The following is a 23,266-nucleotide window of genomic DNA, read 5'->3' on the forward strand; positions in this document are numbered from 1 at the left end:
GAGGGGAGGGGGTTCTGCTGACTCCAATCTTTTTATAATCAGTATCCGGGCACTCTCCGAGCATCTCTCTCTATGGCTCCCGCCCTCTCTCTCTCTCTCTCTCTGGCCCTCCCCCTTGGGTTTTATTAAGAAAAAGGCTCTCTGTCTATCTCTCCTCTCATGCATACTTGCACACAGTATTTGAAAGATGAATTTTTAATGTATCTAGTTCCCCTAGCTATATAGACAATATACACACCTTGAGAACCTCGACTTCCTCTTTGGAGTGGATACTGTCTTACTCTTTCTTTCTTTCTTTCTCTCTTTCTTTCTCACTCACTCACTCTCTCACACACACACACACACACACACACACACACACACACACACACACACACACACACACACACACACACACACACACACACACACACAGAGAGTTCATTATGACTCATGACTTCCCCCTTAAACCCACACGGATAGTGCGATCACATTCAACCTCTTTGGCAAGTTTCCTCATAATAGTTCTGCAAAGGCACATCAGCCTTGCAGTTCATAGTTCATACTATAAAGGGATATCTTTCTGGCTCAATACAAATGCCCCCCCCTCACCCCTGCCACGCACACACACACACACACGCACACAGTACTGCCTGACAACTGAACTATCTGGCACCTGCAGCAGTCGTTGGTCAGGTCTGGGTGCTGCATTGTTGTCACCTTATATTGGTATCATTCAGTCTTGCAGCACAGGGGCTGTTTAATTGCTACTCTTTGCTCGCTGGATGCTGTGATTAGCAGGGACCTCCAAATGTGATAAGGTGATCCTTGGTGTCTATTCGACGTGTTGGGATTTGAATTTTTCCAATCTGTAAATTAAGATTCTTATTCAATATACGATTACATCAACTTTCTTAGTGTTACGGATTGTTGGTCAGTCCGACGTTTTTATTTCCATGGAGAAAAAATAAAGTCCACGCATAGAGTAGCGCAAACGTCGATCACTCTCTGCTGATTTCTGATCGTCTGCACCTTTTGTTAAATTGACGCACACCTGTACACACACACACTCTTCTGCTCCATCCGGCTGCTCTACCAGCCCCCAACCCTACTGATTTTTTTTATTCCCAATTCAGTGTTGTTTTCGTCGACTAAAACTAAGACGAAAAATGTTTGTCGACTACCTTTTTCCACTGACGAAAACTAAATGGAAACTAAATAAAAACTGAGCTATGATGACCAAAACTAAGACTAAATATATACTGACAATTTTGTCAACAAATAAAAACTAGACTAAATTGTTAGGAAGGGACAAGAGGTCCAGTATAAGTAATTTTACAATTGGTTGCTTGCTGAAAAGGGGTGATCTACAAGCTCACAATGCGTCTCACTGTGACTCATTGTGAGCTTCTAGAAGTGTAAAAACAGTCATTACGACGGCATCAAGGCCCGCCAAAATACATTTTAGTCGACTAAAACTAGACTTAACACATTCCAGCCAGATGACTAAAACTAAATTCTAAATGTGCTGCCAAGTACTACACTGATTCCCGTTGGATTTACTCTACCACCACCGTTAGGGCAAAATCTATTCTATGTTTAGTTTCCAAGATGGCCGCAGCACCAGGAGGGGGTCGGGCGCAAGTGAGCGGACGGGGTCGACATATGCCCTTACTGGGCTGCATTCAAGACACTTGCCTTGTGTCTGACACCTGACCTGTGTCTGAACACAGCTTTGATGTATGTGTTCAGCATTGTTTCACTGGCTTTGAACATCTAGGAAAGATATGTTGATTCTCAAAACATAATGGCGATATATCAATTGTCGTCATGTAACATTCTTAGTGGTTAGACCGGTGTGGTCCGTAGTACTGGAGAGAGAGGAGAACTGTCTTTGTCACAGCTTTACAACGTCTACTATTATTGGTAATGTGGTCCATTTCTGGACCTGTCGAGAAGCCCCCTGGCAGCTGCAATAAGAAGAACTTATCCGAGCTGAAAAGTGCTGAGCTATGGGATAGAGGGGGGTAGAATGACTACCCTGCCCAGTGCCTTTTGCTTTATGATGACAGTGCCAAGCAAGCAAGCTTGCTTGCAGCTGCCCTGCTAGCAAAATATATAGAATCCAATGCTAAATGGGATGTCAATGTTGAATGTGTTGCATGCATGTTTTTTTTGTGCATACTATTTGCTTTTCTAAATTGTCATCCCACGATTTTGTAACCCGCAGGACGTAGCGTGTGGAAGCAACACGTTATTTTTTTCTAATATGTTAACACCATACACATCATTGCAATGAATGAGGATGTACTTTGTACTTTCCTAACTTCCCAATGTAAAGTGGATTCAGGGACTTACCAACGCTAGTATTACGCACGCACGCACGTACACATTGACCAAGACTATCATGGCAGCTTCACAACGATGGCCTCAACAGTGCCTTCGCAACTTCACAACAGCCCTTCACACATATTAACGGCTACCGTCAACATGTGTGAAGGGCTGTTGTACCAAGCGGCTTTTGTGTTAAGATGTTGACATTTGAGATTTGAGCTGCACGTCACAACGTGACATACTTCTCATGCAAAGGAAACACGGTTGACACTTGACTTTGTTTTCAAATTGGCAACTTCCTCAATACAAGTGTGTGAAAACAAATGTAGAGATGTAGGAGACGATGACCAAATAGATTTAGTTTAATGTGTATTACATTTTATTATATTGCCAAATGATAACAAGGGGGGGGGGAGGGACACAAAAGCTGCCTGGACAACGGTAAAGGCCTGTCCACACCAATGCAACTCCTTGCAACATGCAGCTACTTGCAACATTATCCCCAATGGCAGTTCCAGGGAGTGGACTGGCCTCAAAACCGTTTTGTTGCAAGAAGTTGCGAATTGTTGCATTGGTGCGGTCTGGCCTTTTATAACTGAAACAACAATAGTTACAACTAGAAAGGTCGCAATCTTTCAAAATTGCAAAGTGTGGTTGCCACAGTCGCTTACATAGGCCCCTCCCACTAATATTGCCAACATACATTACTGTAACCACTTCAACCCTATATACATTTCGACCATTTGAAAATAGCTGATCTACAAGCTCACGATGCGTCGCGATGCATTGTGTGCGACCTCTCTTTTCTATTCAAATATGAATATAAACTAGTAGTCAATAGGCCCCTCCCGCTAATTTTGCCAGCCAATTACAATGTCATGTCACCCCTGTGATCATGCATAACTACTTCGGATGAGATTTATCTCCCAAAAATCATGTTTTTGCGACAAACTGTTACATTTCCCATTTGCGGCGCCCCCTATGGATGAAAATGGAATTGCTTTTGGAACTTGGTTGATTGAACCACCCGAGACATGCGATTCAAATTTGGAATGGATCGGACATTACGTTCGTGATTTATGGCATTTTTTGTAAAATAGGCCCCTCCTACTATCTTCGGACGACAATTGCGGCCGAACGATACGCACTACCAAAATTCTGCAGTTGGTGTTTTAATCGGATAGGTCCGGCGATCATGTGTGCCGATTTTGTGAGATTTGGACAAAATCTGTAGGAGGAGGAGCCAAAAGTGTGTTTTGGAGAAAATTCAAATTTGCAGGAATTTCCTTCCTGACGAAAATGGGCGTGGCCTATATGTGGAAATGCATCATGACCCAAGGAATCCATGGAAAAGGACATTTTGATCTTACGACTTACGGTTCAAGAGTTATAGGGAAAAACGTAAAGTGGGCTGTTATAGCGCCACCATGAGGCCGACTGATGTAATTCCTTTTCAATTAATTTTCATAATTATTATGAACCTCCCTCATCAATTAAACTATACAACGGATCTCTTAGCAAAATACAAGCACACGATTCCCGATGAAGCCGGACAATTTGACATATGGCTCGAGTGTGTGCGGCAAAAACTCTGGGAGGAGTAGTGCGGCAAAGTATCGCTCATTTACAATAACAATAGTCTGGTTGCCCTGTTAGGGCAACCACACTAACTAGAACTGCACTCTGTCGAGTGCCTACTTGCGCTTTGCACACAAGTAGGGCATAAATGACCTACTAGTGGGACAAGTATTGTCATGGCTAGGAACTTTCAAATCTCTGGCTCGCAATGGTGACGTAATAAAGATAGGTTTCAGATTACATATATACATGTATGTATATGTAAGTTGTATATGTGTATATGTAATTTGTAAGTTGATTAGCAGTATACTGTGGTTACTTGGGTCGTTCGATGCGTATGTCCGTAGCTGCGTATGACGTAATGAAGATATGTACCAATGCCAGCGAATAACTGGCTCTCGATGGTGACGTAATAATATGTTTCAGTGTCGGGTGGATTAAAGGTAATGTCCCTATGTATACATGTATGTAATCTGAAACCAATACCATATCAAGCACAAATTAATCATTACGTCATACGCAGCCACGGACAAACAACATTACAGCAAGTAACTCTAATCACAACAATAATAGTAATATCAGCAATTATTACTATTGGTGTGTTACTGTGTTTATAAACACTAGCCCTTACCCGTTGTGAGATATTTGCCCCCCCTGGTTGCCGTGGGGGGTACTGCGCCCGGTGCGTTTTTAATTCACTAATAAATTCATTATTAATAATTAATGTGTCAAATCGAAAAAAGGGCTCCGTTAAGACCTCCATATTCATATGGTCAATGCCTGTGTGAAAAGTGGGAGTGATTGGTGCAGGCAATGAGGAGATAAGTGTTTGTTTCTGACAGACAGACAGACAGACAGACATTGTTAGAATTATAGTATGATGTTTGATGTAATCCTTTGTAAAAATGGATCTTCTGGCTGGCATGTAAGAATAGAAGTGACCATTAGCATATTGTGTGAGCTCACTCAACTAGCTACTTCTCCTTCTCTCCCCCTCCCCCTTTGTTTCTATCTGATGCAATATCAATGCAAGGACTTCGGCTAATCTGTCTTGATATCAAAATCTATCTCGAAACAGACAGTTTCACACCTAACGCATACAAACACTAGGCACAGTACTGCATTCTCTCACACGGTATCCACAGCAGTTTGTGGAGGCTTAGAGGCAGGCCGGCTGGCTGTATCTTTAAGCCCGGGTATTGGAGTGTGTTGGAATTGGAGCGTAAAGCGGTGATATGTCTGTGAGAGAAGATAGTTGTGCAAAGTTGGGAGGTTGAGGTGGGTTGCGTGGGTGTTGGTGGTTTGCTGACACTTCTGGGTAAGCAGAAGATGCTTCACGACCAGCAGGCTAAGTTATGCCCCGGCCCCTAGCAACAAGATCTGTGGAAGTACAATAATTGCCGCGGCTCAACTCGCAGAGGAGTTGTAGCTTGCCTCCACACCACAGTCTCGGTCGGCATGTACTGTACAGAGCCTGCATTGCTAGAAAACAATGATCGTTCCAAACCGAATTGGCTGTTCAATGCTTAATGGGTTAAGTTGCCTTTTTACACGGTCAGTGATGTGGTTTTTAGGTCTGCAGAGCTTTTTTATGTTTTTTTTTGTAAAGGATGTTTGACATTTCTTCTTCTAGCTCTACGTCTGTATGGTTGTTATACTATTGCCAGCCGGGCGGCTGTGATCTACACGGGGAGTTACAGTACCGCAGCATTGCAGTTACTCACTTTCTAATGGTGTCAGGCCTGCCTCTCGTAGTCTCTCCAGTCTCCACTCCCTCCGGCTGACTTTCATTCACTTCTTCTAGTGTCTTCTGTTCTATTTACCTGCTCGCATACCATTGTTTTCTAGCACAATTATGTCTTTTGAAATAATGACCACACTTCAGGATGCTGTAGTCTCCTTTTTACAAGCTTTATTTATTGCACTGTTGAAATAAAACATACATTAATCTCTTGGATGGTTTGACCTTGTTCTCTCAGTAATCCCCCTTTGCCACCAAAATGAGTGAATTAGTGAATATACGGTAGTGCATGCAGTTTTTTAACATGAGAAGGCCAGCTAAAATTTGCGTTTGACGCTTTTTCCATTGCCTGATGTATGCCTCTTTGAGTCTTTGTTTTCCTTGCCTGATGTCTCATGTTAACCCATTTAGATTTGAGGACGATGTCTGTAGTTCTCAAACATTTTCATGTCAAGGACCCCCCAAAATATATGTAATTGGCCGCTGACCCCCATCTGAAAATATGTTGTTCAGGGATTCCCCCCAGAATCAAAGATTTGAGTTAAAAACGTTCGCTCTGAAAGAATATACATTCAAAGATTTGCACCACACTTTCACGATTATTCAAAAATAGCAGATTTACAAGCTCGTAGCGCGGCCCTCGGTGCCGCTATACAACCGGACATGAGATTTGAGCGTTGCTACTGTCCACTACTGTCCGCTTGCCTCACCAGAAAATGTAAACGAGGACATTGAATGTGGTGTCGCGCATTTCTGTGGCTAAAGCTTATACACTTTACATTATACACATACATTTTATGAAGCGTCTACACAATTTTGGTTCACTTTTTGTCATGTGACATCTCGTTCGACTTTTGTCACTCAGAGCATAAATTGGCCTTTAGGCCATAGATCGCTCTGTTTTGGTCATATAAAGCTTTAGGCTTTTTCACTTTCAATATGATGACAATAATAATAATAAATATAATAATAATAACTAAAATAGAAGCTATACAAGCTCACAGCGTGGCACATTATTTTTGAAAAACATCTTGAAACACTAGACAAAAACAGCAGATGTACAAGCTTGCTGTGAGCTTGCATATCTGCTATTTTTGAAAATCACTTTTCTGAATCCTAAAATGACACGGGTGGGAATAAACTTATTACCAAGAATTGTCTTCACCAATGTGTTTGTAAAGGTGTCTACTAACATATCCCACATTGGTTTCTATTCATCCACCCTAGGGGAATAACCAATATAACGGCACAATGTTCTAAATTTCATTATGCTTTAAGTAGCATGTGACGTGTCAAACTAGGGGGTTTCCATGATTCTGAAGCATCCATTCCAAGCATTAATTTTGCACAACAAACTCCTTGGGCTAAAAACGGACATAGCTGTCATCACAATTGTGATGAGGTCAGCACATTTGGGCTATGGCCGAATTTAGCCCAAGGAGTCTTTTTCGTGCAAAACTAATGCTTGGAATGGGTTCAGAATCACAAAAAACACCACATCACATGCTACTTAAAGTACAATGAAATTTAGAATATTTTGCCATATATTGTTGATGATACCCCAACTTTCAGCAGTTGTCAAAAATTCCCCTAGAGTGGTTGAATGGAAACCAATGTGGGATATGTTAGTAGACACCCTTACAAACACATTGGTCACTATTTCCTGGCTTTAATGGATTAAAGTTTTGACTAAACCTTTTCAACTTATTACACATTTCAAAGGTGTAACAAAATTAATAAATTACTCAACCTGTAAAAAAAAATGTAATTATCTCCAGTTAAAGAACAAAATGTCAATTTGTGTCCCTATTTGCAGTGGCGACATTGATAGGTATCGGTGTGCTGTGCTTTTGGTTTTGGTTTGTTCAAGGATGCACATATGTGTTTCCTGTGTTTTGCTATGTGGAAACCAATGAAGGTTGATCTGGCGCAGTGACGTTAACTGCTGAATCCGATGAGGGGGGCAGACTCGGGTTGGGCTCATCCAAGTGTGGCATTGGTCCATCAACCTGTGGCAATGGAGTGTCATCCCCTGTGGCATCGGGAGGAGCCGGGGAAGTTGTGGAACGCTCTTCTTCCCTGAAGTCGACATCCACTGAAGGGGCTGCAGCAGGTGGAGGTATGGACGAGGGTTCATTCGTTGATGATCCTACCGGAGAAGACACTTCAGAATGCTCCTCCCCAAGGTCGACGTCCACTAAAGGGGCTGCAGGAGGCGCAGGTGCCCGAAGGTCAACGTCCACTAACGGGGATGCAGGAGGCGCGAGTGAGGGAATTCTCTCTGTGTTGTGGGTTTTCTGCTGCCGTGTCTCCTCTAAAACGACCACAGCGGTCCCATTGCTTGCATTTTCCTCCTCGTCATCCACCTTCCTCCGAAACGTCGTCACTGGGGTGATTTCCTGCAACTCTTGCCCCATTTCCATGTCCTTGAACAAGGACAGCCTCTTGGAGAGCCTCTGTGGCAGGAAACCGGAAAAAGAGATACGATTGGATGACCTCCGTTGCACTTCGCCATTATTGTCCGGTCCGTTGTTGATAAATGGACAAGGGCCAGCCCAGTCCGCCGTGACCATCCGCTGCTTTCTGAGTTTACGTTTCTTCACGTAGATCAGAAGAAAGCCAAGCATCATCAGCGCCAGTGCCGCACCTATCAGCACTGCCGCTATTCTACCATGACAGTTCGCATTTTTTGGCACTGGTGATGGAGTACTCAATGTTTTGGATCTACTTGAGTCATTTTCAGCAGGGGAGACTGTCTTGTCTGTACCTTTTGTTGGGGAGACGGTGGTCTTGTCTGTACCTTTTGTTGGGGAGACAGTGGTCTTGTCTGTACCTTTTGTTGGGGAGACGGTGGTCTTGTCTGTACCTTTTGTTGGGGAGACGGTCTTGTCTGTACCTTTTGTTGGGGAGACAGTGGTCTTGTCTGTACCTTTTGTTGGGGAGACGGTCTTGTCTGTACCTTTTGTTGGGGAGACAGTGGTCTTGTCTGTACCTTTTGTTGGGGAGACGGTCGTCTTGTCTGTACCTTTTGTTGGGGAAACGGTGGTCTTGTCTGTACCTTTTGTTGGGGAAACGGTGGTCTTGTCTGTACCTTTTGTTGGGGAGACGCTGGTCTTGTCTGTACCTTTTGTTGGGGAAACGGTGGTCTTGTCTGTACCTTTTGTTGGGGAGACGGTCTTGTCTGTACCTTTTGTTGGGGAGACGGTCTTGTCTGTACCTTTTGTTGGGGAGACGGTCTTGTCTGCACCTTTTTTTGGGGAGAAGCTGCTGGAGTATGTTGCTCTAGTAGTTAATGCTGGTGGTGTTGGGCCAATTTTTGTGGAAAGACCTGTTGACAATGATTTAGTCATGACCGTGTTCTTTGTTGAGAGGTAGTCGTTAACCTGTGATGCAGAGGTGTTTTGTTGCTGGGCCGTGTTTGGCTGTCTTGTTTCGCTCACAGTTACCCCAGTGTCAGTAAAATGTGTGATGTTAAGTGCCTGTGCCGTTGTCCCTGTGGCTGTGCCATGTAGTCTGTGTGGCAGCAGCCACAGACACACAGCGCACACAAAATACAGTCCCTTCATGCTTTTGTTCTCTTTTCTGACGGGTTCCTGCTTTGTCTCGGTAGCTGAGAAAGAAAGGAAAATAATATATTTAGTCATTTAGGCTTGATAGGGGATCTATAAACATGCTGTCTCATGAAGAAATGGTGCAAGAGATGGTGCAAAAAGGCCAGTGTTCTGAAACCTAATGCCTATCGTCATTTCCTCAAAATGCAGCTACTGTATGTAGGCATTGTGTGGGTATGTATATGTATATATATATATACATATATATATATATATATATATATATATATATTTTTTTTTAATTATTATTGGGTTTTTCTTCAACATAACATAACACAACAGAACAGATCATAACACGGTGGGAGAGAGGAAGAAAGAACGCAAGGTAAAAAAAACCAAATATATATATTAAAATTTAATAATAATTAAAAAAAAACCTGATCACATACACGCACGCATGTATACACCCACATACAGTGCCATTTTGGTCACTAGGCATTGTATTTTAAAGTTCCATGTGGGGTAGATTTAAAGGAGAATTCCATGCTAGAATGCTTTCTTACCTTTCTTTGTAGTCATTATGTCCCCACCAAAGAGGTCCAGGTGTTATTTGGTGCAAAAGCTCCTTATTGGCTCTTTCCCCTACCATAAGCCCTCAATGAATTGCATTGAATTGAATGGGGCTATGGGGTGTTGTGCTAATTCGCTTATTTCCATCAAAATAAGTAGTAAAGTGTGCCGCTTGGGATATTATTTACATTATGAAGAGAGGATATATATATATATTTAAAAAAATGAATTAGCACAACACCCCATAGCCCCATTCAATTCCCATTAAATTCAATGCAATTCATTTAGGGCTTATGGTAGGGGAAATAGCCAATAAGGAGCTTTTGCACAAAATAACACCTGGACCTCTTTGGTGGGGACGTAACAACTACAAATAAAGGTAAGAAAGCCTTCTAGTATGGAATTCTCCTTTAATGCATCGCTTTTTCCTTAATATATATAGGTTTGCACTTGTTTCCCTCCCTTTTTAGGATAACAAGACGGTGTAGAAAGTCAGACTATTGGTGATAACGAGAAAGTATGACGTGTAGTAATGGTCAATAAAGGCCGGAATCTGACCCAGGGTGTTGCAGCCATACGGCCAATACAAGTGGTTCACTCATTGTATGCTCTGAAGCTTTAAACAATGTGTTTTTCATCAATAAATTAACCTTGGTATGCAGACATAGAATACAGAACAAGGTTGTATTCCTCCTAATACTGAACTAAGATTAATTTGGAAGGATTTACACCACTTGTGCTTGGGTGTCCACCCCACATGTACAAATAAGCATTTATCCTCACGTAGTTACTAAATTATGCCCGGCTAACGTTTTTAGAAGTCTTGCGGCGGCCACCTCGCCCCAGTGTTGGCTCTAGCCGTTCTACATATATTCAAGACGGTGTTATTCATGTACTACCACAATAGCTGATAAATTCCAAAATTCAAGTTAAATTTGTTACTGTGCATGTGACTGGTAGAATGAATTTAGCAAAATAAATTGTCAGCATTTGGCTGATAAGTGGTGGTAACTTCTGCCATAATGTGCCATTATTGAGGGGGGGGGGGGGAATGAAAATATTAACCCAAAGAAGAAATTACTTACCAAAACCTGTACAGGGCACAGTAGTGGTCTTATTCCGGTATGTGTGAAAGTACAAATAGTTCTTCAGTTGTCCACCTCATGTTGAGTTAAAGCACCAAGGAGGGAGAGTTGAGGACTTTTGCCTCATTTACAGGAAGTGTAAGTGTTACAGCACACTTACGTCTGAAGTAAAAATAGACCGTCACCTCTAGAATTCTGTATCCTGGGGTGTGCTCTGCACATTGACTCACTGTGTGGCGTAAACCGTTTGTCACATTCAGATCTGACGGTGTGGCGTAACATCAGAAGCCACCTGTTCTCTCTGAAAGTGTATACCATGTAGAGAGATGAAGCACAAACCTGTGGAGTTGTGGGCCCCTTGAACAAGTTTTAATTTGTCGTGTGCATTGCATTTCCTTTATTTTTTTAAATATATTTTTGGGCCTTTTTTGATAGGGTAGTGGTACAGTAATGAAAAGGAAAGGGGGAGAGAGATGGGTAGTGACACGCAGCAAAGGCTGTCGGGATCGGGAGTTGAACCCGCAGCACGCCGTCCGGTTGGCTTGGCAGCCTAGGTGCCCAGACGGTTGAGCTAACCGCCCCGGGCCCGTTGCATTTCCATTTTAATGTTTAATATTCACTATTATTTGAGCAATTTCATACATCATACATATCGTCTGCGCGTATTTATAGTTAAACTATAAACATTAGAAAGTCCGTTACACTTACTTTACCATTATATCCGCTATGAAACCGTTTTCCTAGACTTGTTTGAGCTGACAAACCGCTTCAAGAACTCAGTTTAAAAGTCTAGGCCTTGAGTGTCTCCAAGGAAGAAATGTTTCACCCCATCTCACTTTCCTCAATATAAATAGATTTACACTTTATTATTATTCATCGTGGAAGACCAAAATACCTGTTTCGTTTACCATTGTGGCCTGATGGCATATTGATTTCTGCTTAACGGCAATTCCAGTTAATGAATAGAGGATATGCGTGTGACATCACTTTTTTTTTCTTTTTTTTCTTTTGAGCGGGATGGTGCGTGAGGATCGAGGAGGGCGGATAGGTAGGGGGGAGCCAGGTTGTGCAGTGACATGTAGGTGGTGAGGAGTAGTTTGAATTCAATTCTGTGTTTGATGGGGAGCCAGTGGAGGTCACGGAGGACTGGAGTGATGTGGTCTCTGGAGCGGGTGGAGGTGCGCAGGGCGGCTGCATATCCGGTCACATATGGTGTTATGATTTTGTCTATATACAAAGCAGAATGTATACATATTTTAGTAAAAATGTGACAATAGGCGACAAGCACGGCTGGCCTATACTGTAGTATGTACCGACTAGGTAAACTGGGAAAATGCTCTGTGCGTGCCTGCCTGCCTGCCTGCGTGCGTGTGTGCGTGTGTGCTCGCGTGTGTTCCTCTGCATCACCAATACACGGGACATCTACCGTGTGTAGATGTCCCGTCTGTGTTGTGTAACTTGTGTTGTGTTGTGTAACTTGTGTTGTGTAACTTGTGTTGTGTTGTGTTGTGTAACTTGTGTCGTGTGTTGTATTGTGCTCTGCTGTGCTCCAGCACCGCTCTGTAGAAACCTACAGGGATGGAGAGATACAGTTATGCCTTTATGGTTCGATACCCTGTCTGCGTCTATACTCATCTGATGTATGGCTGTGTGTGTAATATCTGTCTATGATTCTGTATGGGCAAATGCCCAGGGTGGCAAATCCCTATAGGGGCGCCAAAGTGCGCCTCTTCTCCACTAGCCTGAGCTAACGTGTTAGGTTTCTGGTCTAGAGGGGCGTGTCGCGGCTGAGATTTGCGCACGCCCTGATTGGATCTCATCGATCTGTCCGTCACCCCCGGCCCCTCCTCTCCCCCCTAGTGCAGCGCTACGTCACATCATTTGGAGCGACGCCCACCCGGAAGGGTTGACTCCCACTTTTAGACCAGAGCGGCCAATGCGTTCCTCCAGGCTTTCAATTTTTCCACCAACAAAAATGAAAGCCTGGTACCGAGGCTACTTCTCCACAGATTAAATAGTTTTTGTTATATTGCGTTGGAATTAAGTAGGGTGCAAAATTGATGGCGCGTGCGTGCACGCGTTCACATGTGTGTGCACGTGTGTGTGCTGTCTACACAGTACCTGTAACTGCTGTGCTGGCTCTGGCCGACTAAAATTCCCCTGCAGGATCAATAGAACTCTACTATAGATCTATATATAGTACTGTGTACTGTATGTGATGTGTCCATGTACACCAGCCACCAGGGTTCTGTACAGTTAGCCCATTTAGGCCTGACGTCGAAATTAAAAAATAAATCTTCTAGATCATGACAATTTTCGGAAAGATTTGAGGCACATTTTAACGATTAAAAAAAATTAGCAGACCTAAAAGCTCGTAGCGCGCCAGATCTGCTATTTTTCAATAGCTAAATTATTAACATTAATTATGTTTAAAACACCAAAAGGGGTTCCCGCCCAAAATGTGTTAGGTTGGTGTGTCTCTTTTAAAAACACCTGCAATGAAAATAATTTTTTTCTTGGACATTACAATATTTTGTATTTTAACTCAATTATTATTCTATGTCAAAATACTGGGCTTGCTAAATATGATGCTAAACAGTTTTTTTTATGTCTAATGATAATTCATAGATTCTAATTCATAGTCTTTCTGACATCCCCATGCATGTTAGACATGTTCAGATAATAGTAATTGAGTTCATAGACATCCATTGAAATGACATGAGGTTGCCTCAGGCCAACTCAGCAGGCAGTCATTAGATCTTTATCTCAATGTGATTAGCTTAACGGCATGAACAATTAAGCGTCTTTAACATCTGCTCCAGCAACGTCTTTCAGTAACACTTCGCCTCACATCGATTGCTTGACGACCGTTTCCATCCATCCATTGATTTGAAACCAGCAACTATTCAAAAAGATCCAAAGGTTTATTATTTAGGACCCACATAGAGCAGAGTTAGAAGCTTTAGTTGCAAAAAGGAAGTCTGCAGTAGAGTGAAGACTTGAGAGAACAGTTTACTGATGCGTGAAGGTCAGCACAGGAGTTTGAAGGATGTACTTGACCCTGACTCTTCGCCTGTCGCAGCAACGGAGCTTTTGAAAAATGCACGCGCTACAGTTGGGAGTGCCGTGCACAAGGACTCGGGTGTAAAACGTGGACAGGGATTGAGATGGCTTCAGATATGAGACTTTAATCGGTCTGCGGTTCTGGTTGTCGTTATACTGCCCTCTTGTTGTCGTTTGGGTGTCTAAAGTTGATCTAGTCGCTTTAATTTGTTATACAGTATGTAAGCAGAATGTGTATGTATGTTGAAAGTGAACAAAATATGCATAAGTACTGTGGTTTTGTCTGGATGTTTGCAAGCAACAACATAATGCTAGTATAATGTTGTTCCCCTTTGCTAGATCTATTAAAGATTATACATAATCAATATAAAATCAAGTTGCTTGCTTTGTCAGTATGCATCTGATATAATGAAAATGTACACCTCCCTTGGGCTATTTAGTTAAAATATTTTCACTTCCACTTGGGGTTCAGCTGTCAAGGAGACCATTTGAGATGAGTCACTCTCCCATGCTAATTATTCTAAAACCTTAAATGTGAGTGCGATTAACTTGTGCAGTTGGCATTCTTGACACACATTCCAATGTAATCCTTATTACGCTGACCAACCTTGTCCTCCTTGTCCAAAAAATGAGAAATGAATACATTTGAGTATTGACACTACCATACATCAAATCCATAACATATTCACTAATAACAATCTAATGCCATTATACAGGGTGAAATTTACCCACAACCCAAATGAACCATGAAAGATAATCTTAAAAGACAATGTTGCTGGGATATGAAATAGTAAGATTAGAAATGGAACATTTCATTAAAATTTCATGGAGGTGTACTGCTGAGCTGTCCTGGATTCTGCGCCGACTGGAGCTCAGCTGTTGCCTTATCTGCTCATCCGTGCTGTGTGGCAACGGTGTTGCTCCGTCCTCACACAACCAGGGGCATGTCCTCCAGATCTCTGGGGTTGTCCATGCACGAGTCTCTGGAGCTGGAACTCGCCCGCGGCGCCCGCGGCCCCTCCTGGCCGTCGCTTTCCTCGACGCCTTCCAGAAGCCCCACCTCCGCCTCTGGCCGCGCCTCCCCTGGTTTCCTCATGCCCTCCACCTCCCTGTCCGCCCTGACCTCCTCCAGCATGACGCTGGCGTCGCAGGGTCCCACCAGTCCCTCGGCCTTGGAGCGGTCTGCGGCGGCGCCCCAGTACCCCGCGGCGCTCGCCAGGTCCGCCTTGCTTCGGGAGCGGCGCGGGGCGGCGCACGCCCGCCGCTGCAGGTAGCACACCTGGCCGGCCAGGGCCACGGTCGTGGCGAGGAGGCAGAGGATCAGCGCCCCGGCGGAGGCCACGGCGATCAGCCCCATCTCGGTGTCGATCAGGCAGTCGGCACGGGTGCCGTTGTCCGGGACGGGGAAGAAGGGGTCTGCCTGGTCGGCGGTAGCGGGACGAGTCCCTGTGCCGGCGGTGGAGTTCTCCTCGTGAGCTTCGGTTGGGTCGACGTAAGGCTGGTGTGGTGATGTTACACCGCTTTGGTTTGCTGTGACGAGAGACGCCGACAGTCTGAGCAGGAGGAACAGGCACACCGAGATGGCAGAGTTCTCCATTGTGCTCTGTGTTCTGTAATGGGAGGGGGAAAAAACGAAGCAAGAAAAAAATAAGATAGAATCATTAAAACTTCTGTTCAAACTAGTCAAATTGAAGAGTTTATGATGATGACTATCCATTGCCAAGATAGATTTTTCTCCATTTAGAATTTTTGAATTAATATTTCAGCGAGTTCATAAAAAAAAATATATATATATTATTTTTTTTACCTTGATTTCTGGGTCTGTTGCTGAGTGAAAGATGTGGTGTGAATATCGGGAGACAGGAGACACCTGCTGCAAACCAGACTCACACTTCTCGTCCCTTCTCTAGGGATCTGTTCAGCGAAGTTATTTTTTGTTGGTCTCTATCTTGGTACCACTCTTTAAATGCATTCTGTAAGAGAAACAAGATAAAGAAGGAAGCATTGTACATGCTTGTTTGTTTTACACAATGTCTTCAATTGAATTACCTAAAAGTAATGTAATTACTACAAAGCAGGCCATTTCAGTGCTGCTTCCAAATCGGGCATTAAAATAAAGAATCACACCCGTGCGAACTGGTGCAAATATTATAATGTTGTTATTGTGTGTGCGTGTGTGTGTGTGTGTGTGTGTGTGTGTGTGCGAGCGCCAATCTGCTCAAGTGTGCAGCTGCAGGGTTCAATGGGTCACACATACTCAGACAGACCTACACACAAAGTCACTTAAAGGAGAATTCCATACTAAAAGGCTTTCTTACCTTTCTTTGTAGTTGTTACGTCCCCATCAAAGAGGTCCAGGTGTTATTTTGTGCAAAAGCTCCTTATTGGCTATTTCCCCTACCATAAGCCCTAAATGAATTGCATTGAATTGAATGGGATGTATGGGGTGTTGTGCTAATTCACTTATTTCCATCTAAATAAGTAGTAAAGTGTGCCGCTTGGGTTATTATTTACATTATGAAGAGAGGATATATACAAAAAGAATATAATTTTGAGCGATGGAAATAAGCAAATTAGCACAACACCCCATACATCCCATTCAATTCAATGCAATTCATTTAGGGTTTATGGTAGGGGAAATAGCCAATAAGGAGCTTTTGCACAAAATAACACCTGGACCTCTTTGATGGGGACGTAACAACTACAAAGAAAGGTAAGAAAGCCTTTTAGTATGGAATTCTCCTTTAATGGAGACCGCTCAAAAAGAGAAATAAAATGTGCAAGGAGGGGTTTTGAGCAGGCTTTCAAATTGCTTACCCACTCATGTTGAAATGAGAACATTTCATCGCTGCTTTAACAGGCTTGATGCTCGCTGATTTGACTGATTATTTTTTTTGTCCTGTCTTCAGGTTCAAAACGGGTCAGATCAACGGCGACCTGCTCATCTACCACGTCCTCCTCACCCTCAAGCCCTACTACGCCAAGCCCTACGAGATCGTGGTGGACCTGACGCACGTGGGACCCAGCAATCGCTTCAAGACGGACTTCCTCTCCAAGTGGTTCGTGGTCTTCCCGGGCTTCGCCTACGAAAACGTGGCGGCCGTCTACGTGTACAACTGCAACACCTGGGTGCGGGAGTACACCAAGTACCACGAGAGGCTCCTGACGGGCCTGAAGGGCAGCAAGCGGCTCCAGTTCATCGACTCCCCGGGCAAGCTGGCCGAGCACATTGAGCCCGACCAGCAGAAGCTGCCCGCGGCCACGCTGGCGCTGGAGGAAGACCTCAAGGTGTTCCACAACGCCCTCAAGCTGGCCCACAAAGACACCAAGGTCTCCATTAAGGTAATGCCCCGAGGCAGGTGGAGGGGTATTTGAATGGACCTTTGAATGTTGTTAGAGAAGCCAAACCACCAACGTATTAAAAGGGTGAACAAAGCAGAGTACTGAACAAGCCTTCTACCGTTGGTAGGTACCGGTAATGTCACGTATTCAGTGCCCTGATTTTCATGATTGGATTGGATTTGTTTGGGTGCACTTTAAACCAAGTGGGTTTAGAGGTGGTCTGTTGGTTTCTCACAAGATTATAAGGCGATTTGATTTAATCGTGAAAGTATGTGTGACTCTAGTTAGCCATAGACACCCACACTTTTTTTTTTTACTTAAAAAAAAAAACATCGTCCAAAAAAGGCTGGGTACTCTACTGAACTTTACTATGGGTATATTTTGTGTTGAAAAATCATCCAATTAACATGGGGGGGGGTCCACATCGCCATTCTGAAAGAATACAAGTGCACAACATGTGTTAACCCGTCTCTGTAACCCATCGCCAGGTGGGCTCGTCGGCGGTGCAGGTGACGTCCGCTGAGCGGACCCGCGTCCTCGGCCAGCCCGTCTTCCTCAACGACGTCTACTACGCCTCGGAGATCGAGGAGATCTGCCTGGTGGACGAGAGCCAGTTCACGCTGACCATGGCCAACCAGGGCACGCCGCTCACCTTCATGCACCAGGAGTGCGACGCCATCGTCCAGTCCATCATCCACATCCGCACGCGCTGGGAGCTGTCGCAGCCCGACTCCATCCCGCAGCACACCAAGATCAGACCCAAGGACGTGCCCGGGACCCTGCTGAACATCGCCCTGCTGAACCTGGGCAGCTCCGACCCCAGTCTCAGGTTGGGACTCGAAGGGACTGTGTGTGTTTTCACTGTATGAGGCCATTTATTGGCCATAGTTGGGATGTTTAATCTGTGGGTTACGTCTCGGTTTGACCATGGTTTATGTTGTCACTATGACGTTCAGTTAAGTTTTGGCTTGACCCATTTAGACCTGGGAACGATTCTACAAATGTCTTCTAAAATCCTGCCAGTTTTCTGAAAAACCCATGTTTCTATGTTGGTGGTGCTCAGCCTTTTTCATGTCAAGAAAAAGGGCACTCGGTGCCGCGCTATGAGCTTGTAAATCTAACCAAAACCACATTATAATGTGCGTCTCCTTCTCATGATGTCTCGGGATCCACTGAAGTAGTCCTATCTGTCCCTTACTGTTATTCCAGGTCTGCAGCCTACAACCTCTTGTGTGCTTTAACTTGCACCTTCAACCTGAAGATCGAGGGCCAGCTCCTGGAGACGTCGGGCCTGTGCATCCCGGCCAACAACACCCTGTTCATAGTGTCCATCAGCAAGACGTTAGCCGCCAACGAGCCGCACCTGACGCTGGAGTTCCTGGAAGAGTGCATCTCCGGCTTCAGCAAATCCAGTGAGTCGATTGGTGGTGGCGTGACTCAGCATGTCTTGGGCCAAAATGTGCATTCTGGCAGTAACGCACACACAATGCACGCACACACGAATACCCACTCTAGCCGTGTGGTGTGCTCCTTCTGTCGCGTATCACTCAACGTGGCTGTCACGAGGGTGCAGACCATCTACTCCTCGCTCGCCCACGCTTTTCAATCACAGGCCATGCATTCACTCGATGAACAAACCACCACTTAAGACGAGACTCATGCATGTCCACAGACACCCTCCTGCTCTCTGCTGCAGCGTCCATCCATTTTCAGGTGGTGCTCCATCACTGCCCCAAGGGCAGTGGAGCTGATGTTATCTCCCAGTCTGTCCTTGATGTGCATACATTCTTGTATGACACTTAGTCTGTGTTGTTTCACCAAACATCAGGTTTTGTCTTGGCATGAGATGTTGGAAGACAATTTTCCCTTAAATAAAGTGTACCACATAGGGACAGGCCGTCAAGAAAGACGGGTTTGAATTGTACCATTGTCATCCTCTCTATCACATTTAAAGTATCCTGCTGCTCCAATACTGAGAATTGCCTGAGAAACAAATGATGAGAAATCTGTGATTTTGCTGTTCAGGGCATATGTTCTGTTGTACAGTATGTTATGTCATGTCTGTCTGACTCTAGAGTAACGAGTGCGTGCGTCTTGTCAGGTATTGAGCTGAAGCACTTGTGTCTGGAGTACATGACTCCCTGGCTGCTCAACTTGGTGCGCTTCTGTAAGCACAACGACGACGCCAAGCGCCAGCGAGTCACGGCCATCTTGGACAAGCTCATCACCATGACCATCAATGAGAAGCAGATGTACCCCTCCATCCAGGCCAAGATCTGGGGCAGCCTGGGACAGGTGGGGCCTTCATACCTAACACCTTCTCTCAACCTCTGCATAGATATTAAAGACGCTAAAGTCATTGCATTCTTTTAACCCATTTAGACCTGAAGCCGATTCTACAAAAAAATCCTGACTGATTTCTGAAAAACCTCTGTTTCTATATCAGTGGGTGCTCAACCTTTTTTCATGTCAAGAACCCCCAGAATTATCTGTATTTGGCCGCAGACGGCCATCTGAAAGTATGTTGTTCCAGGGACCCCCCCAGAAACTTGATTTGAGTTAAAAACGTTGCTCTGAAAGGATATATATTCAAAGATTTTTACGATTTTTCAAAAATCGTAAAAAATAAATAAATTCCCCTCAGGGGAACACTGTAAAACAGCATGAATTTGCTTAATGCAAAATGCCTCCTCGTCCAGTAACTCGTATGAAATATGATTACAAAGAACTACATTCAAGATGGGAGGCCGTCATACGTTGCAGATGAGGAGAATGAAAGACATATTTCAACACACATTTAGATTTCAAGTGGATTTTGAGATTCCGATGGTAAATATTTGACATTTTGCCCTGCTTATTTCTGTCATTTCCCATTCCCTCTGGCCTCCACTTTAACCCTCAGATAACGGACCTGTTGGACGTGGTTCTGGACAGTTTCATAAAGACCAGCGCCACAGGGGGTCTGGGCTCCATTAAGGCTGAGGTCATGGCTGACACGGCGGTGGCTCTGGCTTCAGGGAATGTCAAACTGGTTTCCAGCAAGGTGAGACTGTCCACTCTGAACTCATCAGGTGTACACTAGCAACCCCCCCCCCCCTGGTTCTTATTCTTTAAGCCCTAACCACACCAAAGGGTCAAGACGGTTTTAGCGTTGTCCCTGCGGTGTGATATGTCTTGTTGCACGTTGACCCACGTTGACCCTAGTGATTCAACGCATGGAATTCAATGGCCCAAACCACACCCAAAGGGTCAAGACGTTTTTAACGTTTACTCCTTGGAACCGTTTTGACCCAAGGAGTTCCATGGTGACCCTTTGGTGTGGTTAGGGCTTTACAGGAGGTAGATTTTGTGCATGGGATTTTTTTTCCTTCTCGAACTATCTGTAGCTAGCCACCAAATGGGCTACTGTGTATGCACACACACACACGCCATTTTGGAAATAACTTGGTCCACTTCCTTACTTCCTTCACAGGTGTTGCCGATGATGCTAATGAAGGCTCCATTCCATTCTGGTCAAACAGAGTCAGGGTGCTGCTATTGTGCATGTTGGCTCACTGTGAAAAACAGTGGGTCTCAATTCTCAAAGTGTTCTTGAGTGGGTTCCAAATGGCCCCTGTAAGGGTGTGTAACTTTGAGCGTGTACAAATGAAAAGGTTCCATTTGTACACTCAAGAGTTATGGGGTGTCCTTGAAATTAAAAAAAGTTTTAGAACCACTGCAAACTAAATGGAACAGAGCCTCAATTAGTATCATCGGTAGCCCATTAGGCTTAAAAAACAGGAAAAAGGGAACACAGCATAAAAAAAGAAATACACCTAAAATAATTAGTATCATTTATACTTAGTCGTACAACGGCAAGCTCCTAATGTGTCCCATCGTGACGAGTTGTGAGCTTGTCCATGTAGAGTGGCTGTTTTTGTCGCGGGACACCATCGTGCGAGTGAGTATACATTAGATTAGTTTCCCTTTGATTACAGAGGAGATATGTCTGCAGTGATTGGTTGGGTCATTCTAACAAACACGCACTGTATCAGCCGCTCACAAAAAAGGGATTTGTAACAAACAAATATGCACTTTTAAAGAAATACTGCCAATCAGAGAGGAACAAACTGTTAGAATATTATTTAACCATTTATTAATTAAGACGTGGGATCTCTGTGTCCCAAACAGATATGAGTGAACTAAAACACTTTTCGGTTTGACCATAATATGGTCAAACAGTCAGTATTATATTATACTACTGACTGTTATTACATTTCAGTCTAATCACAAATTATTTTCATATCAATGCTTTTTTCTCCCCCCCCCCCCCCCACTGGAACAGATTTTATTATAGCTATAGATTAGTCCCAATACTATAGTGAAATTCTAAATATCGCGTATTTACAGTGTCGAGGATCCGGAACCAGTTACTTTTATTCTTGTGTAGCAGTAGCAGTTGTGTAGTATTAGTATACTGTACACTAAGTAACGCATTTAATCTTGATCTTGAATGATAATTATTGCCCAAATTAAATGAAAGTACGCTTACCACTTGAGGCAAATTATCCCTTTCCCGGTGAATCCTTTCCCGTGGTTACAGTATACAAAGTGACGACGTCCTCCACTCAATGTCCATCATCTATCTGTGTGCTCTGGATCCCAATTCACCCTCGCACTGAGATAAACAAACGCAACACACACACACACAGCCCCAGATGCAACAATAGCAAAGCCAGGCCCCGGCTCCTATTATGGTCGCACACTGTAAGGAATGGCAGTGAATGGTAGCCATTGTGAAGTTGTTTTTCCTCAGAAGAAATGAACAGACACTCTATTGGTGCTGAAATGCAGGGTCCCCCCCCCTCGCCTAAATGTTATGGGGATTATTTTATACTTTATTGGAAAGTATTTTAGGATATCAAGTTGATTATGGTGTGTGTGATAGGGTTTTCAGTGTTTTATATATTCATATTATCCACACGGCGGTCTCTTATGTGGATGGCATGGCCAGCCGCAACTGATGTCATGACAGGCCAGTCTTGTTGGACACAATAGACCCTTGTCTGTCCCTGTCAGCCTCTGTCACCCCAGACTTTACACCAATTACATTTTCCTGACGGATAACAACCATGTTTACCCTTGTCATTAGATATTAAAACCAGCATTCAATTATTAGGGATGGATGGGGCGACCACACGGTTAACTCTCTCTCTATCCATTCAGGACCGATTCGCTAGAAATTGAAAATAGCTGAATTTATTAAAATATGACATAATTGTAATTTTTAACCTGTCCTGCTCTCGCAGCTGCTTGCTAAACGTGGTTTATTCCTTCATATTATTTACTAAATGTGTCGCCTATGGGAGAGCACCCCCTGGCGTGATCACAGAAGCATTTATTATACACTTTCAGAGAATTCATTGGCTGGATCAGGGGTGGGCAACTTTGACGATGGAGAGGGCCACTATATTTCCACACTCACTCTCTAGGGCCATATATTACTTTCGTAGCAAAAATAGCCGATTGAGCGGCTATTTTTGCTATAATCGAATTGAAATCTTTAATTATTTTTTGCTGTTTTTGAATTGGAATCCTGAAAATTAATTATGTCATTTCAAATGCCTTTAATTATACTTGTTGAGCAATGAGCTACTAATTTATATTGAAGTAATTGAAGTGGGTCATGTTTGCATGTTGTGTAATTGTAACAGCTGAAACCAATATTGTATCAGTATTCTGACATTAACCTGAGGGCCACATTAAGTGAAGGTGGGGGCTGGATCAAGGTGGTAAACCCCCAAGTCAGCGGGATACTGCACCCATTAGTGCTACATTAGGGCCTGCCATGGCCGTATCTTGGACCCCCGGACCCTACCCAAACACCACTCCTTGCATGATAAGCGAGGAAGGAAAAGGCCTATATTGAATTCCAGCCAATTAACCCATTTCGACCTTGAGGAGGATTCTACAAATGTCTTCTAAATCCTGAAAAACCTCATGTTTCCGTCAGTCGTTTTCATTTTCATGTCGAGGACCTCCAA

At 43.9% G+C, this 23,266-nt stretch overlaps 2 protein-coding genes across 14 annotated transcripts in view; one reads left to right on the forward strand and one right to left on the reverse strand.

Moving 5' to 3' along the window:
- Nucleotides 1-23,266, forward strand: part of nf1a (neurofibromin 1a) — a 118,696-nt gene that overhangs the window by 70,634 nt on the left and 24,796 nt on the right. For all 13 annotated transcript variants that reach the window (XM_083773862.1, XM_083773864.1, XM_083773868.1 and 10 more), the window contains 5 exons: nt 16,811-17,243; nt 17,732-18,072; nt 18,453-18,655; nt 19,345-19,538; nt 20,146-20,286. In XM_083773862.1, the coding sequence (XP_083629988.1) occupies nt 16,811-17,243; nt 17,732-18,072; nt 18,453-18,655; nt 19,345-19,538; nt 20,146-20,286 (1,312 nt within the window). The remainder of the gene's footprint in view (nt 1-16,810; nt 17,244-17,731; nt 18,073-18,452; nt 18,656-19,344; nt 19,539-20,145; nt 20,287-23,266) is intronic.
- LOC310864131 (uncharacterized protein) lies at nt 14,208-15,834 on the reverse strand. Its single transcript, XM_083772703.1, has 2 exons — nt 15,709-15,834; nt 14,208-15,511 (listed from the first exon to the last, which is right to left on the reverse strand). Exon 2 carries the CDS (start codon nt 15,496-15,498, stop codon nt 14,830-14,832), a length of 669 nt encoding a protein of 222 aa, XP_083628829.1. The 5' UTR covers nt 15,499-15,511; nt 15,709-15,834; the 3' UTR covers nt 14,208-14,829.

This window comes from Protomyctophum parallelum (assembly GCF_964188405.1).
Source record: "Protomyctophum parallelum genome assembly, chromosome: 9".
In the NCBI taxonomy this organism is placed as follows: domain Eukaryota; kingdom Metazoa; phylum Chordata; class Actinopteri; order Myctophiformes; family Myctophidae; genus Protomyctophum; species Protomyctophum parallelum.